The 18,947-nt window shown below is 39.6% G+C and overlaps 1 protein-coding gene across 1 annotated transcript in view; it reads right to left on the bottom strand.

Annotated features, from left to right (window-relative positions):
* ubl3a (ubiquitin-like 3a) overlaps positions 1–18,947 on the bottom strand; it is a 35,595-nt gene that overhangs the window by 4,483 nt on the left and 12,165 nt on the right. The window contains exons 2-4 of the mRNA XM_072374528.1: positions 4,663–4,771; positions 1,974–2,060; positions 476–553 (exon numbers count right to left, since the gene is read on the bottom strand). Of these exons, the coding sequence (XP_072230629.1) occupies positions 476–553; positions 1,974–2,060; positions 4,663–4,771 (274 nt within the window). The remainder of the gene's footprint in view (positions 1–475; positions 554–1,973; positions 2,061–4,662; positions 4,772–18,947) is intronic.

Raw genomic sequence — 18,947 nt, 5'->3', positions numbered from 1 at the left:
AATATAAACTTAATATGAAACTAAACACTTTACCTGCAATACTGGTGTATCTCTTTAAAACTGACAAATCTGCATTAACTAAACCATTTCTTCGTTCACAAAACAGGTTTTACTCTTAAGTAATATGAGTTTTTTTCTTTTCTTTTTTGTAACCTTTCCTCACTTAGAGTAATTCTGCAGAAGGCATAGAAAAGTAAAGATTTGTTAGATCTGATCTGCAAGTAAAATCATGTTACAACACTGTCATAAAAAGGAAGCCTGTCATCGAGAATGATTAATACTAGCTATGTATTGTGCAAAATGTGCTGTATCTTGGGGTAACACTTAAAAGAGCCAGTTATATGCACTAGTGGCCGTTCCTGAAACAGAAGCCATGTGTAGAAGTAAATAAGGGCTTGAGAACAGAACATTTAAAGTTTTCAGCATGTGAAAAAGCCCTCTGAAAGAAAAAGAGGGGAGACGGGGGGGTGGTTACCTTGGGAATTTGGCTCAGGCAAAGTCTCTCTGGCAACTAAATGCATCACTGTGGTCTTCCCCAGGGGCAACTTGAGAGCTAGCATTGGAGAAATGAGAGCAACAGAGAGAAAGAAAGAGATGCAAGGGTTATTTTCAGACAGCTACAGTAAATCTGTCTGTAAAGTGTCATTCACCACGAGAATCATTTGACTCCTTCAAATTTCAATGGAGGAGCCAGGGTTGAGCTTCTCTGTAAAGAAAAGTAAGCTGTGGCTGTAGATGTCAAAATACATGACTGAGAGGTCATTTGGTTCCAGAAAGATAACGTCTCACAGTCTGAAAGTGTCTGAGATAGATAAAACAGTATAAACATACATGTAATCCAAGTGTTTGATCAATGTCACTTTTTGATATGGAGTTAGTGGCTCATTTATTATTCTTGGATGGCTAAAATCGCTTAAAAAGGACTCGGATAACTTGGAATAAAAGAAAATCTTAAATTATTCAATTTCAGAAGTACAAGTCGGGGGACAAATCATTACGATTTATAATCAACTTTTCACACAAATGTTACTGAACCACAAACCAGTACGTTTAACAAAATATGAGTGAATTGTGTACATCTCAGGTGAAAGCAACTGTGTATAAGGAGCTCCAATCAATCAAACGGTGATTGTTATCAGCCAATATTTGTCCAGAGTAATGTGATCAGTGGTCACTAAGAACGCTGATCGGGGGTCGACTGTGAAAGACCAGCTTTACATCGCAAAAACTGCAGGTGCATTGCTGAAATGCTACGTCACAGTTGCATGTGTGTATGCATCACCAACCTCTCTTTGAACCAGTGACTACCGATTGCTTTGAGGTACTGAAGTAAATTTCACATCCCGATGACGTAGCAATAGATCTTGTTAGTGAAATGTGTGCTTTAACTTGAGTCTGCGATTACATTTCAGAACCACTGGAAGTTTTGGCTCGATTGTAACAAGATGTAATATAATCGTACAAACATGTTACGACATATGATAAAGAGAATTATCAGATGGATGGCACTAATGGGGGGAAAAAAAGTGTATGGACAGTCGTAGCTGCATCAACCACAAATAGCACGGTCAAATCTAAATGGATTTAGTGAGGGGGGGTGGGTCGAAAAGCAAGGAGAAATGAGGTGGCTCAGCCACAAAAAAAAGACATCCTCTTTACTCTTCACTGGCTGTATTCATTTTCAAACCCCCTCCCTCTCTGTCTCTTCTTTATTCTTCCAGACGTCTACTCTTTAGCCAGTCTTCCGCCTTTTTCCTGACCAGTCTCTTTCCCCTCTTTTTCTGTATTTCCTCTCTCCTCCCTCTCCGTCAAAGCGGGCTTGTCAAGAGCACTGAGGTACCTCTGTTCTACGGCTCAGGAAAAAGATGAGAACAGCAAAGAACTTTCCAGCAGCACACTGCTGTGATTTCGTGTGCATGTCTATGTGCACATAGGCGTTTTCTTTGGGTGGTGCAGCGCCAGTGTTTTCTCACCTCCTAGTGTTACGTTGCCGTGTAGAAAACGTCCCTGGTAGATGAGCCTCAGGATGTTAGGACTGCTGACCTGCTCCTCCTCCCAGTCTGACAGAAGAAGAGGGAGACAGATGGAAAGTGAGCGTTTAAAAGAAAATCAATTATGGATATGGATAAAAGGAACTTTTATTCTTTTTTTTTTGCTTATCTCATGATAGGAACGTACATAATTCCTTTTTTCTGAACGTCTCTATTATTTGAACTTTTATCCATGATTTGATATAATCATAATCTTCTTTATAATTAAAACATCCCTGCATTATTGTAAATATGGCCTAATTTTCCCCTTTGCAACCTGAAATTAAATTCAGTTTAAAAGGCTTCATGATGGTGTGGTGGGTAGCACTGCTGCTCAGTAATGAATCTGAATATTTGGGCTTTGTGGAATGTACGGCAAGGCTTGATAAAGAGTTGGAGTAAAAGATGAACATGAGGTGTGGCTTGGGAAGAGCAAAAGACAAAAGGGAAGGCATTAAATGAGAGAGAAAACAGTGGAGGGAGTTGCATGGCTGCAGAGTCTGGCCACCAGATGTTTGTTTCTAGCTAAGCCGGGGGTGTTGCTGACTGAGTGCCTGCTCTGGGTCTCATGGGGTTCCAGTCTGTTGTCTGGGAGTAGCACAGGGCGCTTCCAAAACTGACGGGAACGAACAAAAAAACCCTATTATTAAAGAGAATCCAAGTCCATCTGTGTGATCTGTAGTTTTTCTTACTTTGTGAATTTATCTGGAACAGGACTACATTCACGTCACCATGAAAATATGCTGCTCTCGGTTCTGTTTAGAGGGTGGTCTGTCGTATCAAATGAATTCTGGTCTTATAGCCGTTAGGGAGTGGGTGTATTACAGAGATCCAGCATTCCTGTATGCGTTAACAATCAGGTTAAAAAGAATTCACTACAGTTAGCCAAGATCCCAACATCTCAGTAGGCCCTCACTGCCATATGGATGTAAATGTAACAAGGTCCTTCATATTAAATATAAATAATTTCTGTGCAGATGCGCAACTGAGTTCAATGAGCTCGTTTATGGATGAGGTTCATATTCTCCATTAATATTGCACCGAAGAAGGCTGTCAAAAACTGACAAATTTCAGGTGGGCACCTCTCACTAACACCAGACTAAATGCCATTCTTTTAATGAATTATTTTGCTGAGTTGTGCGGGCATGCACTCTGCATGAGCCATAGCCACCAGGCCTTGTGTTTATTTTTGCACCAGACACAGAGGTAACTACCAAATATGTAACTAATGAAACGGCATTCGGACATGTGTGACAAAAATCATTAAAAACCAGCAAAACATTGAACTTTGTCAATGTGGACATTCTTCCTTAGGCAAAAAGCCGCTGACATTTTGGCGTCCATATGTGGCGCTATTAATGCAAGAGCATGTAATGTCACTTCTAAACCAAGCATGATGACAGCAGACAATGTTATTCAAAAATTCAATACAAATATATAAAGAATTTTGTATATACAACTACACGATCAATTAAATCATATATATCTTGCAACACTACATTAAGTTTTAAAGCGAATAGGTGGATGATTTAATGTTAAAAAATTAAACAGCCTGGAATGCTAAGTCTTGGTAATCATAGAAGTGACTAAAACTGTGCAGCAACATTCGCACAGCAGGCAGCACAACAGAAACTGACAAAAAGAGGCATGCTTCATCAAAAGCAGGTTTCCAAATACCGCTATTAAGAAGATAAAAAAGGACAAAACAAGGCTCTGCCAGGTGAACCTGAAGAATTCAATAGGTGACTCGACCTGTCAAACACCTGATTTTGTCGTATGTAGCTAAAGGTCTGTTTTCTCAGAGGAGTTATTTTAGGGGTCTATTGTTGCATTCTTTCACCTGCTGCTGAAGTTACCTTTTGTTACTGTTGTGCAAACTGTGAGACTGAGGTGTTTTTGTCACAGGGGCTCTGCTGGTTAATGTGCTTCAATTGTGTGTGAAATTGCGTGTGTTAAATTGCTACTGTAGCTTAATGTGAGGCTAATGTTTGGATGCATCGTGAAGGGCAGGGCCCACTTAAGCCATCTTGCACTGGAGTCTGGTGCTGACTCGTTCCATCGTTGGCAAAAAAAATATGACTTTATCTGATGCATGATAAATATAAATCTATTTAAGCTTCACAGTTTATAATTATTTAGAATATTATCATTCAGCAAGCCCTGAGCTTTTTTTTTTTCATAGAAACAGCTTCTTGCTGCAGCATAAAGCAAAAAGAAAAGTTCAATTGTGAGTTGAAACTTTGTTATTTTTTCTATTGAAACTTACTATTAACTTAATATGAAGCCACATTGCTCATTCAGGATCATTTTAAGGTTTATTACTGACAAAAAATTTAAATGACAGTTGCTTTAAAGTAAGTGTAGTGTCAAAGCAGTTATATATGGGTAATCCAAGTGATGGGAAAGTCGTTTTTTACATGCGTTATTGTGCTTAATTAAAGTGTGAGGAGTAATGAATAAAATCAAAAGTCTGAGTGACCTGTCTCTACTTTTTGAAGGTAAATTACAAGTACCATCGCTCTAGGTTGACATTATTTATCACTGAAGGATTTTAAACTACTTTTATATCACACAAACACCTTATCTGTACACTTTCCTCTGCCATTACCAGTGACAATCATGAGCTACTCACCCATTGGCCAGTTGTCATAAACATGTTTGGCAATGTCTGCTGCAGAGTCGTTGGGAGAGAAGAAGAATTCTTTCGTCTTCCCACTGACTAAAATAAGCCGCAGATTTATCTGAAACACACAAAGAGCACAGTCAATACGTTAGTATCTGATAGACAGTACAGAGCGCATGAAAAATTTATACACACAAAACAAGTGTCTCACACTGCATTTCTGCCTAAACAGTGGGATCAGAAGGCACACAGGTTCTAGTGAAGTAATTTAATAGGAAACAGGAGAAGGATATGAGGGCCCTGTGGAGCATCCTTCCGCTGGATCAACTCCCATCTGTCACTCCAACTTCCTTCTCAGTTTTCTCTCCTGACTCTTACTGTTCTGCATTGTCTTTGACGCCCCGGTTTGCCGACTGTCAATTTGCTCCCTTTTCACTTTTACCATTAACGAGACTGCCTTTAAACATGTGCTTTATAACAGAAAATAGCATAAAGGCTCCCCACGTCAAACAGTAAGGTGCAACTTAGAAGCATGATGCACATTTGTTTTCAACCTTACATTTTCCAACTATTTTAGATTTTCTAATTACAGTTTTAATTCCCAAACTTGAGCACAGAATAAAAATCTTGGGTGTGAAGGCATTAAGAAACCTTACAGTGACAGACAGAGAGCTTTATAACACCTTTATAAATTCAACCCAACCATCAACATTAAGCTTGTGTGAAATACTAAAGATTGTTCCAATCTGAAAACAAACTCAAATGGTTATTCCAGTAGCAAGTGATAACCGCAAGTCAAATGAAAATGACTAATAGTGTGACAAACTCTCAAGAGAAGTCAGACTCAGAACATCTTTGGAGCAAGTAGGGGCACAGCGACCCAATATAAAACAACATGTCGAAGCACACAGATGTGCATTTCTAGGCGCCATATGTCTTTGCATCCTTCACTTTAGTGCATACACTGGGTTGAAATATTAATCTGTATAGCAATTAAACAGCCCTGCATTAGGATGCAGATCAGAGTTTCTCTCATATACAACATGATTTGTGTTTATTAATGGAACAGTATGCCTTTAAGAATCAGAGCAGCAGTCTGTGGTGTGTGTGCGTTTTTGCCTCCGCTTACTGTATTTGTGTGGCTAGCCTGCAGTGCTCGGATGGCACAAGCACATGCGTCTCTGTTGCTAGTGTCTTTCCATACGCTGAGTGTATGTTAGCCCCACTCTCTGCCACACCAAACCTACTCTGCTATCGGCACACGCACACACGTGTAAATGGAGAAATGATACCCAAACAGCCCCGCTTTGAACTGGCTGCAGTGATGTAACAGAGCTGACACCAACGAATTAAAGCAGAGATCTTTGTAAACACGTTGCCAAATCAGCTTATAGGTTTAAGCACAGAGGAGCCATACAGAGGAATAAACACACGTGCACACATCACACACATTTTTGAGCTTGAAAATCACAAATCACAAACAGTCATCACAAATGATAATTTGCTTATTTATATTTTCATCTCAACAGTGACAAACTGCCACAAATATATAGAAAATAAAAAAATAAATATGCTAAGAGGGATACCTTGAACTGAGCCAGTTACCATGGCGACTCTATGACCCTGAACTGGTCACTGGTAAGGTTTTTCTTCAACATACTTATCCTCAACAAAGTTTCCCCCTGACTCCTTCCTCTTCAGATCATGAGGCAGCTGTCTAACTCTCATTTCCTCATTTGTGCAGTTGTTATTAAAGCACAAAGCAGAACGCCTTCGTTTACAGCTGTCTGGGACACCGAAATCCGGACTAGATATTAGCACAGGTTATATGACTGCTGTCTGAGTTAGTGACCCAAAGACTTTTTCATCAATGTCAGGTAGATTAATCAACAGTACGGCTCAGCATAAAGTTTATAACAGCATGATTTGCGCTCATTAAAGCAGTAATTTCAAGCCAGTTCCCTACTGCACTAAGTTGTACTTTGATGTAGAAATGACTGTTTGTACAAGACAAATGAGCAAACTGAGCAAAACGTGACCTAATTGTGTTAACTGTTGTTGACACATTCATGTTTCTAGCTTCCTGTTATTGTTTCAACTTCAACTAAACGGAACCATGCAGAATATTAGCAACTAGCAAATTCATACTATTAAAAGGCACTAACAGATATAAGAAACCAACTAAAAGAGGAAGAAGTTTAACACAAACATGTGCTCGTTCCTTTCTTGTTGAACACTTGGTCGTAACCACATTGTCACCATGGTGACAGGCAGTCGTGGGTGGCTTAACCTGATAACACCTTCAAGATAGCTTCTTCAGCCCACTTTTTTTACCGTGCCACATCATACTGACGTCCTCCACTTGCAGCAATCTCTGCATTCCTCCAGCCACTTTGTCTGTTTCACTCTGCCACTCACTCGAACCCTCTCTGTAAATCTCTGTATATGTACAGCATACAGCTGAGATATGTACAAGCCCAGAATAACAAGAGGCACTGAGTTACACAACAGTTAAACAAGGCACACTCTACCTTTCTCCACGTACCATCCGACACAACACAGAATATCTCTGTCTGCAACTTTTGCCCTCAGTCTTTGCTTTCTTGTATTAGTGTAAATATCTTCTTTTTTTTTGTCTAGTTCATTTAAAGAGACACATGACAAATGAAAAGAAATACCCAGTGGAAAGATAAATCATTTAAGCAGTGCTTCCATAGTTGGTACATGAGTTATTAAATAGTATGATGACTGTATGAGTACAGAAACTATACAAATCTAATGGCTTGTGGAGTAAACATTTCGCCAAATAAAATCTAATTCTACAGAACATTGGAACCAGTGCTCCAATTAAGACATCAAATTAGGAATATTTCAGGTAGAGACTGATGACTGCGGGTGTGAATGATTTATTTTCTTTATCACCAGTCTGTATCACTTTGAATCAACTTTATCTGAATTTATTTTATTTTTCCCACTCCTTCCTCCATCTCACTGAGTGTCACTGTGGCTTCTTCCTGGGTTTCCCTTGGCAACAAGATTTTGCAGAAGCTTAGGGAACTATATTCAACTTGAAACTGTTTACTAAAATCAAAAAGTCCAGGGTATTAGAGAGGTCATCAATTCATTCATAAACACAGCACATATACATATCTGAAGGCAAAACTCCAATTACTTGTGAATATCAGAATCAGCGCCCACATCAGCTGATTTAATCATTTTGTAGAGCTTATGGAGAGTTGATACCACATTGTGAATAATACTCTGTTGCACTGTGGAGATGTGAAAGCAACTGTAAGCCTTGTGAACAGAATGTTGAAACATCCTGCTGCATTCACTCCTTCTGAAAATGCAAACGCAAACAAACCTGTGCAGGAAACCAGTGACACAGCTCTACAGTTGTCAGGCATCCACAGAAAACTTTCAGACACACACACTCTGCGTCAGTGTGACCATGCCGCTGCCAACATGTGAAGCAAGCAAACCGTCTTTGTTAAACACTGCTTGCACGCAGAGGAAAAGCAGGAAATTCAATGGCATCTATAATTATTCCACCCAGAGTACAGCTCTCAGCTCTTTCTGGAGGCAAAGGAGTGTGTGCGTGTGTATCCGTGCGTGTGTATGTATGTTTACATATGCTTGTGTTTACAAGTACATTATCCTGAATGTATTATTGCTGCTCTTTAGACCCTCTGCTACAGGCAGCAAATTATAGTGTGAGAAGCCTTCCAGTGGGAATGTATTAGAGCAGCTTTATATGTAGTCTATACAACAAGGTTAGGTGCTGCAGTCAATGTAGATTTCGAACTGGATGAATGAATTATAAAGAGGAGGTTTGTGATTGGCTCGACTGGTCTGTTTAAAGCGAGGCGGTTGAACCCAGCAGCCCGCATGCTTCAACTTGCCTGTACAATTTCCGCAGTAAACTCAGCAACCTACCCACACAGTTCTCTTAAAAAAAAAAAATTTAAAAAAAAAGTCATTACATGTTGGCTTTCCTGTTAATCGCAGACAGGAACTGTCTGATGGCACTGATATCTAGCTGTCAACACATTCAAATATGAATAAAAATTAGCTGCTACCCAAGAGGAGACATGAGAGGCTGTGTTGTGTCATGTTGGAGAAAGAAAAGAAAAACCTGCCACCTGAGCAACACTATTCCAGATTTTTTAATTGCTCAAAACCGCAAGCTGTGAGCATTTTGCGAATCCAAGAGCAACTGCAATTCTTAGCCGGTACTGGCAACACACTGTATCAAGGACCATTGTTTTCTGTAATCAGAAGCACCACCGTGTACGAGGGAACCCTGTATGAGAAGCAGCAGCTTCATGTCCTCAGAAAAGAACATTTCAAGCAAGCTCATGAGAAAATAAACTCATCTGATTAGTCAAGGAGCATATTAATGCAATATTATAAATAGTGTGCGTGTGAGTGGTGGTGGTGGGGGGGGGTTTGTATGTGTTCCTTCCTGTGGGTACACACAGAGCAGTTATGCAACTGGGCTGACTGATTGTATGATACAAGAAAAAGCCTAAGGCAAGGACACATATTCTCAGAGGCTCTGTGACTATGAGTGTTATAAGGGGGATAATGCTTGATTAGCATTTTGAGTTTGAGTTCCTCCTTTAAACAAGTTCTCTTTATTAGTTATTTCGACACTAAGCAGGACCAACTGCAGCTTACCGTATTAGATGGTGCTTACATTCATGTATATTCATTATTAAACTCAAGTCAAAGGTTTTACTGATGCTACAAAAACAGCTTGGTAGTAACAAGACAGTAACACACAGCCATAGATCACAATTCCCTAATTAATAACACTTAGCTGTGTTTCTACTACAGTCAACGATGATTTACCAAAATGCAAACATCATACTTCAAATCTTTTACTTTGAAAACTTGTGTTTGCTGTCATGTCTGATTTTCTTTTCTTCTTTTTTTCCAAAAAGATAAGAATTTGATTTGCTGACATAAACCAAAACATAGAAAACTCGAGTGGGATACATTCAAATACATCTTATAATAAAATCCTTCACAGGTTAATCAAGTGTTTGGGTCATAAAAGCAAATTGATAAATACATCATTGTTGACTCACTGTGGTCAGGTGCTGTGAAACATGGGTTATTTCAAACAAATGAGGACATTTACATTCTTAGGAACAGCAAAAAAAAAAAAAAAAAAGCATATCCACTAAGGAACCAAAGCAAAAGTAGGAAGATTTTTGAGGCCATCCAGATACAGTATCTGCCTTACTTTAGCCTGGCAAAAGAGATTTCCACTGCAGGAAAGATACAGCAGAAGAACATTGACCCAGCAGAAGTTTGTTTATCATTAACTTCCCCATATTTGTAACCTATGTATCTTTTACGGCCAGTATGTCACAGTTTGTTTTGAATTACTCCCCCAACAGATGGGAATTCCCAGCACACACCGGTTTTCTCTGAGAAATATATAGAGGACAGGTGAAATACCAAAGGACAAAGGTTGCAAATAGATAACTTAATAAAAACATCAACAGTGAACACAGTGAGACAGGACAAGATGACTCATTATGATCATTGTTGTGTATACAACCAGCAAATGCTGGACTTTGAGGCAACAAAACTGCTGTTCTTCCTGTAACTTCTCACCTTGGAACAAATTGTCATTTTTGCTGTTACACAAGCAAAAAAAAAAAAATTAAAGCTACAGCCGTGCAGTCTGACTTGTCAAGGCCTATTCCAACACTGCTGAATATGCCCACAGTCATGCTCTGCTGGTTGCCATGCCAACCCTTGTGTTAACCATGGAGCTAGTTAGTCATCTGTGCGATTCTGCCTTGTTTTTCTGCATGTTCACAGTGCACTCGTCTTCTGGGTGCTCGTGTAATCAGTGAACAATGCAAAAAAAGAAACTTAAATGTTACAAAGTAAAAGTTTTACTGATTTTCTCCTCATGCTTCAGAGTTGCTGGGCCGTCACAAGGTGACGGACGTAATATACAGTAATACTTCAAATATATCCCTTTAGGAGTGTTTTTAATTCAAGAAATCACAAAAGCTACACTTGACTAATTAATAAAAACAATGTCTCTTTAATACAAATTGTTTCCCAAAAGGAGGCAAAACTATAGTTATTCTTGCATTTCCTATTCACATCCAAACATCACATTCACATACCAACATGTGAAGTGTCTGACTTTTAGACTAAAGTTGACAGGTTTCCTTAATAATAATAATATGTACCACATACAAACAACAGCTAAGGTAAAGCATTTCCATCTTTTGTGGCTGTTGAGGAAAATGCAAATCTTGCTTATTTGCCCTGAAACACACAGGAGCATGCCTGGCACTACATTTCATAATCAGACAGCAAAACCAAGTGTCTTCTAATGTCTCACACAGATTTTTTTTTCGTTGCCCTTTTTATGTGATAAAAATCAGATGAAGTTTGGTGTGAACCAGCAAAACAAAAAAGGACAGATTCACTCAAATCTACACCATCTACACCGTCAATATTTGTAATAGAGGCACCTAATACAAGGTTGTTATGTTTGCAAAGTGTAAGGCCGCTCATGTGACCTGGTGGTCTGGGATCAAGTCACAGCAGAGTTTTCTTTCCAGTGTCTCCATGTTTCTGATTAAAGTGAGCGGCCTCCTCTGTGACCATATAACACAAGCGGTGTTCCTGTTGGGTCATTAGTCATTAAAGCAATCATGCACCGTAAGACACGGATGCACTTTCTGGTGCTGTTCACTTGCTAGCTTCCTGAAGCGCAGGCAGCCAATGGTTACATTAGCATTCAAAGCATTCAAAGCAGCTCCAGACATTCTGTGGGATTATAATTGCACAAAATACGTACACAATAATTTCCAGGTTCAGCTCTGGGGCCTTTCTGTGTGGAGTTTGCATGTTCTCCCCGTGTATGTGTGGGTTCTCTCAGGGTACTCCGGCTTCCTGCCACTGTCCAAAAACATGCATGGTTGGTTAATTGGTTGGTCTCTAAAATTGTCTTTAGGAGTGAGTGTGAGTAGTTGCTCGTCTCGTTTGTCTCCGTGTGGCCCTGTGATGGACTGGCGACCTGTCCATGGTGTACTCCGCCTCTTGCCCGATGACCGCTGGGATAGGCTCCAGCCCCCCCGCGACCGGACCGACGGATTAAGCGGGTATAGAAAATGGATGGATGTACACAATAATGATCCTCCATTTAGATCTCATCTTTAATACTATTCATGTAGCATGTATACAAAGTGAGCAATCCTGTAATCGTTAGATAAACTCTTAGATTGCAAAGACTTTGGTATTTGATATACTTATTTCATATATTTTTTGAGTGTTGGGCAAGCAACTATGAGGGTTATCATTTTAAGCGGTTAAATTTTTTTGCTTTTAAAGAAAAAAAAAAGTGTGCTGCTCACTCCTGTCACTCAAATGTCTGATTATACAGTTGCCCTGTCATGCCTCATATCTCTGTTCAGCTTGATCCTTTAGACCGTCACTCAAAAAGACATCCTTTGAGATGACATCATAGGTGGAATCCACTCTGCTCCTCTTCTTTTCTCCTACATCTCCTACGTGTCACAAGCTGGATCAGCTTGTTCCTGTACCTGAGCTTCGGCTCCCTACCTCACTCCCTTCGACCTGTATACATACAAATAAACCTTTAATCCATCAGCTGCTGATTCTCCCCTCTCTAGAGACAGGTAGTGCTGCCTTTAGTGCCATCATAAACTCGTCTGGCATGCGCACACACCCAAGACTGCATTCCTTCCTCTTGACAGACACCAGGTAGTGTAGACGCCTTTGATCACATCTTCCTCGTATCGCTGCCTGCGTGTGATCAGAGACGTCACAAGGCATTGAGACAGGTGTTCCCTGCAGAGCAGCTTCCTGCTTCTCCCTCAGTGCTTTGTTAAGGGAGAGGCTTCACACTTTAAAATGGTTGCTCAACACACCAAGACTAAATTAATTAACATGGCAAATGTGAACCATGCCATAACAAGTGAGCAACTGTACGGCATCCTCTTTAAACTCCCCCACACTCACCGGACACTATGTGTGGATACAGAGAGATCAAAGAGACCTTTGTCTTCTGTTTATGTGTGTGACTTAGGTGCAGAAAGATATGGGGACAATGAAGCAGAAGCTGATGTGTTAGCCAACCTTCTGATGAATAATGAAGTAATGAAGGCAGCCAAACAACCAGTTCAATCAGAGACCTTATGGTTCGTTGGCCCTGGCTGAATCTATCCAGCCCTTCTTCCGCTCCAACAGATTTCCATGTGCCCTTTAACGCACATGCACAACCATTTAGAGTATCTAATATGGTTTGTTATGATAAGATTGTACACAGAAGGGCCATTCAGGCACGTATCTCAGTGCTATGACACATTTCCTTGCTCTGAAAATTGTTTGTACGTGTATTTAATTGCAGACGCATTTCATAATAAAATTGAAGTTGCGTATTAACAACTCACGCAGATGCTTGACTCTGAAATAATTTCACCATGCTACTTCAGGGGAAAGAAAGCACAAAGTAAATACAATTCACATATTGCATCTGTTGGGCAGATGGTTACCATGTGATGTGGCATCTTAGTTACTGAATATTAGAGCAACTGATTAATTTGTTTTTCTTGTTAGGCTAGCTGTCAGTCTGCTGTCAAAGAGATGAAATAGATGACTTTTCGATGTTTTAACATATAAACATGCAGTGCTCTGACATTTAAGGTCACATGTTAAACACAAACATGCCATCTGAAGTGTTTTAATACCTTCTCGTTTATATCTGAAGAGAAAAATGCTAAATGCCACATGTATTTCAGTTCATCATTTCATTTTACCGGATATGCACCTAAACTTTTCACTACTTTTAAGATTTTCCTCAGACACTACCTCATCCTGATTGTCACTCCTAAACCCTGTATCTGCGCAAATGACAATAAAGCTAAAGACCCACACACTCAAAGTAGGACCTTGACATAATCGAGCCCTTTTCCTTCTGAAGCATCTGCAAAGCACAGTCAAATTCTATGATTGGACATTACCGAGGCCTGCGCTAACACTGCAAGTCTGCACTCAAAATGAAGCTGCAAGACACTGAAGCTCCCACAAACATTGGTGAAAAGTACAGCCGACCTACACTGCTGCTCCACTTTGCAGCACTGCATAGTGTGTTAGATGTAAGGTTTAACACGTCATGCTTTTTATTGCACAGTGGAGTATGTCAGGGTGCAGTAAAAACCATCTGTGAAGGGTGACGTTACACACCCCATTCTGCCACTTATCTGCCATGCTTTGGACAAAGAAGCATCGCTGCATTTATCACAGTTTTGGATTCCAGAAAGCAGCCCCAACTGTACACACATCAGGTGGAGTAGGCCTGACTGTTCTCATCTCAACAGGGGAAAAACCAGACTCCTATCAATACTTTCAGACAAATGCCTGAAACCACAATGTACAAGAGAAAAAAACCATCTGAAAGAAAAAAATACCAGGAGAGGAAAAAGACAGCAGAAATTTGTAGAGCCCCACATCACCCCAAAAGTGCTGATGCTGTACAGACAGCACGAGAACAATGTCGAAGTCTGATGCTAAAAAACGCTGACACTTCAGGAGGCGAGCCTGAGGGGGCCGAGGTAGGAAATGAGAGAGCAAGAGGGAGCAGAGAGAGAGACTCAAAGGCAGAACAACAAAGGTCAGACAGGGGCAGCGAGACGAGGAAGCTTGACATTGAACAAGGCAGTAAAGTCCACCAAGTTCCTGCGGTCATCCACTTACTAGCTGGTGTTTTACACTTGCATTTACACAAACACACAAACATTAGCATGCTATCCCAAAATTGCTGCTGGGGGTGCCATTTAGGCTTTGGTTTTGAGGATGTTGGCTGAGTTGTGAAATTTCTCTCGTATCCTTCAATCGATTCTCTTCTCATCCCTTTGTCAGCGTCTAGACTGTCTGCCCCGCTCTCCAGGTTAGGTTTATTGAGAGCGATGAAACCCAGAAAATAACAAGGTCCAAATAAGTGAGTCACCTGCGGTTTTCAGAACTGGTTAAGCATAGAAAGATGCCGACTGAAAGAGGTACGGAAATTACAACTTTCCTGTTTGACTTAGAAGTTTAAATGTTAGCTAGACAGGGCACATATGGAGCTGATAAGGATTTCCGCTAAACAGATGTTTTCCTACAGCGAGATCTAAACCCATATGCTTCAACCCAATACTAAAAACATCACCCTGCTCCACCAGAAACAAACTGTGAAACCACCAACCATTTGTCACTTTTCTGCAGACAGATGTGGCTCTGAGAAAGGGCCATAATGGTGATGCACTGCAACAAACGGCTGTAAATTTCCAGTGATTGTCCAGTCGTATCTCACTCTGTTTTATAACAGTGACAGTTTGGCTTACATCACTTGAATTAAAAAGCTAATGAAGTGAGTTAACCAAATGGCACAGAACGATGCTTGGAATGAAAGGATAACTTATTTGCAAAAATAAAAACACTCAAATAAAAGCTTTAAAAAGGCAAATTTTACTTCACTAAATAAAATAAACGTATGTAAATACTATAAATGATGTCAAACTTACAGTCAATAACTGGGTCAAAGACGCGGCATGTCAATTCTGGTGTCCGAACCATATTCATAATATTAAAAAGACATAAAATTTTTAAAACACTACAGTTTATTACTCAATTCTCCCCACTTTACTTATTTACATGAGCATTTACTTTAAGAAATTAAAATTTAAGGAGCTATTTATCTCAAAAGTACAAAACTGTCCTTCCTGGATAACGTCCGGGCTTAAAATGTATGCACAAAAATATGCTAAAAATGTCAAAAATCCTAATTAAAGCATCAATTATGTACTGGGCATAATTATGTTGATGTCTGTAATGACACCTTCAAATATAGTAACAACTCTAAGATTATTTACATTTTTATTCAAGAAATACTTTTGTCCCAGCTTTTGGAGTCCCAAATGTCCTTCCTGGGTAACACACATAAAGTGGCTACATATGCCCATATTTGGAAATGGACTGTCATATTGCAAGGTGTTGCATCAGCCAACAGACCCTGAAGGACCCCCAAGACAGAGCAAAAGGTCAATAGGTCTCTCTTAAAATGTTGATATTTTACCTTTTCGGTCGGTCATACATGACGTCCACAAATCATGTGTCTTTCTGGATAACGCTAGTAAAACATCTATAATTTTTTTACTTTTTAAAATCATCTATTTCATGTCAAATATGACATTGATGTGTTGAAGATTAAGCTAATATTTTATTCAGTAGACCCAGTTAGTGCCTGATTATAAAGGAAATTTAGTTTTTTTGTCCTTCTTGGATAACGATATGTCCTCCCTGGATAACAAAGATATTCTGTTACCCAGGACATGTCCTCTGTTATCTAGAATGGACATGTTTTTAAATTCAGATTGTTATCACTATCTGTAGCTTATTAGGCATTGATTTGATGTTGTAATGTTATATTAATGATAAATTAAACGATTAATGAGGAAATATTATGTATTTTTTAACTTTTATGACATTTTTTGTTATCTTTTTCAATGGTAACACCACAGGATATTTTCCGTTTCCCGTCTGTCTCAACTATGCTATCTAATAAATATCTTATATACATATATATATATATATATATATATACATATACTGAGCTAATCTTTATGGTCTTTTAATAAAGTTTTAGTATAGCTTTTGATGTTTGAGGGTCAGTTTTGTCCTTGCAGATGCCACTGTCTAATAAAGAAAGGCAGAGACTTTTCAGGGCCAGGAAGAATGCTGACCCACAAGCTAGGGCTGAGTATCTTGAGAAAAAGAGAGAAAGGTATTGTGATTTAGTAATGAAGAGATTATGCAGATCAGTTAAAAATGATAATACGTTAGTTAAGCAATGTGATGTGATGTTTATGGTAGGGCATATTTCTTCTGGAGCATCGGCATCTTGGTAATTAATCAAACCTGTACACCATGTAATTTGTTTCATTTCTAGGTACTACAAAGATAAATCCAAATTTCAGCCCAAAACACCTATTCAGCTGATGACTTCTGCTGCTGCAAAAAAGAAAAGAGAACAATGGAGGAGTAATAAGAAGAGGGTTAGGGTTAGACTGAGACAGTCAAATAATTCAACCCAAATTTCATATTGTATTACAGTATTGTGTTTTTTGAGTTGAGGATACAATAACAACCCTTTTACTTACACTGTAAAAAAATAAGACATTTTCCATCTTTTTTTCTCTTTTTGGCACTAAATATTGTGTGACAAACAGGAACGAATGAAGCCATTTCACTATAAATGTCCAAATATATTACATAATTCTGATAAAAATGGGGTTTTCTGAGAAGTAATTATTTGTTGAGCTCTAACTGTAATTATACAAAAACTTTTGAATACCAACAATGATAGAAATTTTAATTAATTTTGAAAACCATTTACGTTACCCAGGAAGGACATTTTCCATGGGAGAAATCATATAATTCACTGAAAAATGTTTATTGCACTCTTAAAACAAATTCCTGTTGTTGAGTGATATACAAAACACCCTAATAATGATAGAAAGTGACTTAATGGGTATTTTTAGCCAATTTAATTTTTTTCCATTTGTAAAATCCTTATTCGTCTTTGACCCAACTACACTGAGAATACAATACTGGCATCTCTGTTGCAAGAATTATGCCGTTATTTTACATTGAACTTATTTACAGTGAACGCTGTATTAGTCATCTTCGAATCAGAGGGTTGTATGGCCTCAGACACATCTCCTGCCACAACTAACCCCAGAATCTATGTGAACCAACCTTCTGAAACAGACAAATTCAACACCTTGCTCTGTCCTCTTTCTTTTCAGTGCTGTAGCGGTCATTTTCCAGTGTGCAAAGTTGTCTATCAGAGAAACCCATGAAATTGAAAGTGTACTCTGCGAGGAACCGGGGGAGCACATCCATCTTGAGTAGTTATAAACACTTTTGCCTTCTAACGAAATCGTACAGCAGATCATATGAGTGGATTCTTCTCCAGGACAGCTAAAAATGTAAGTCTCCGTAACAACAGAATGTGGACCTTCATGATAGACTCCATAAAACTTCCTCTGGCCTAAATCTGGTGCACCCAGCGGTCTTTGGGCGGTCTGCTTTCCAAAAACTGACACTCTCTTATGAAGTTCTACCTGATTGTCCATGACCTGTTTGCTTATGCATTATGCTAATACCAGAAACCACTAAACAAACAAACTCAAAAGGCCAACATGCCACATGTCAGCATGCTACGGGTGTGAAGGGACCACACAGAGGGTTGTTGATCCCCGATGATAGCACAATAGTAACAACCTTCTGTCTTTTATCCCTCTCATCCTACCATTTGCTCTCCAACAGCTCTGTCTGCTCAGACCCCCTCCTGTCACTCTCCTTCACTTCCATCACAGGGTGTCTCACCAATGTGACTTCCTCCCCCGTGTTTTCCTTCCCCCCGCAGCGTGTAAACCCTGGAGTCATGTAAAGCATTCCCATGCAGAGTATGGAGTGACCTCTGCTCCCCCACCCACCCCCCAATGTCTCTATAAATCCATGTGTCCTCTTTCCTAGGTGGTCGCCCCAGCAGTGTGTAGTCGATGCCCTGCTGCCAGGATTAGCTTGATTTGTAACCTTTCGGGTTGTCCTTTGTCCTATGTACTGAATGTCTGCATGTTAAAGACACATTTGAGATACTGAAGCCTCTTTTTCTCTTTACTTTTATTTCGAGGATAAAATAAGAAAACAAAATAAGCTTGAGAACGATAATAGAAAGAGATGAATCTGTCTTCTCACTATGCAGGTACAGAATCTTTTTAGTGAGGTTTTGATGCTGGCAGACAAATCAAAAAGAGTCTTTACTCTTGGAAATGTAAGGGCGCATTTATGAGGAGGCTGAGCAGTACTTTAACATGAAAACTGATGTAACGTGTGAGAACAATGAGACATCAGTGCAGAGAGCAGGAAAGGCTGCGAGACAGCAGTTATATCCACAACGCTGCATTTTCTTTTCTCCTTCAGAAAAGAGCACTGCCCTGCAGTCACAGCTCACGTGACAGAGTGTGTGTTGAAGAGAAAAAGTGAGTGTACGTGCAATTATAGACTGTATTTCTATTAGAGTGCGAGAGAGAAAAGGGGGCACACACATAGAGATAGCTGGCAAGCTAAAATGCCCTCTGTGCTGGAATTTACCAGATGGTACTGGACAGAAACCAGGGCTAATACTCACACATATACACACTCACACCATGCTTTCCAGAAGCACAGACCTACAGCCAAACAGCCTA

This window comes from Leuresthes tenuis, unplaced genomic scaffold, assembly GCF_036924035.1.
Source record: "Leuresthes tenuis unplaced genomic scaffold, fLeuTen1.0.hap1 SCAF_21, whole genome shotgun sequence".
Classification (NCBI taxonomy): domain Eukaryota; kingdom Metazoa; phylum Chordata; class Actinopteri; order Atheriniformes; family Atherinopsidae; genus Leuresthes; species Leuresthes tenuis.
The sequence above is the reverse complement of the archived record's forward strand: the minus strand, read 5'-3'. Positions and strand labels throughout refer to the sequence as shown.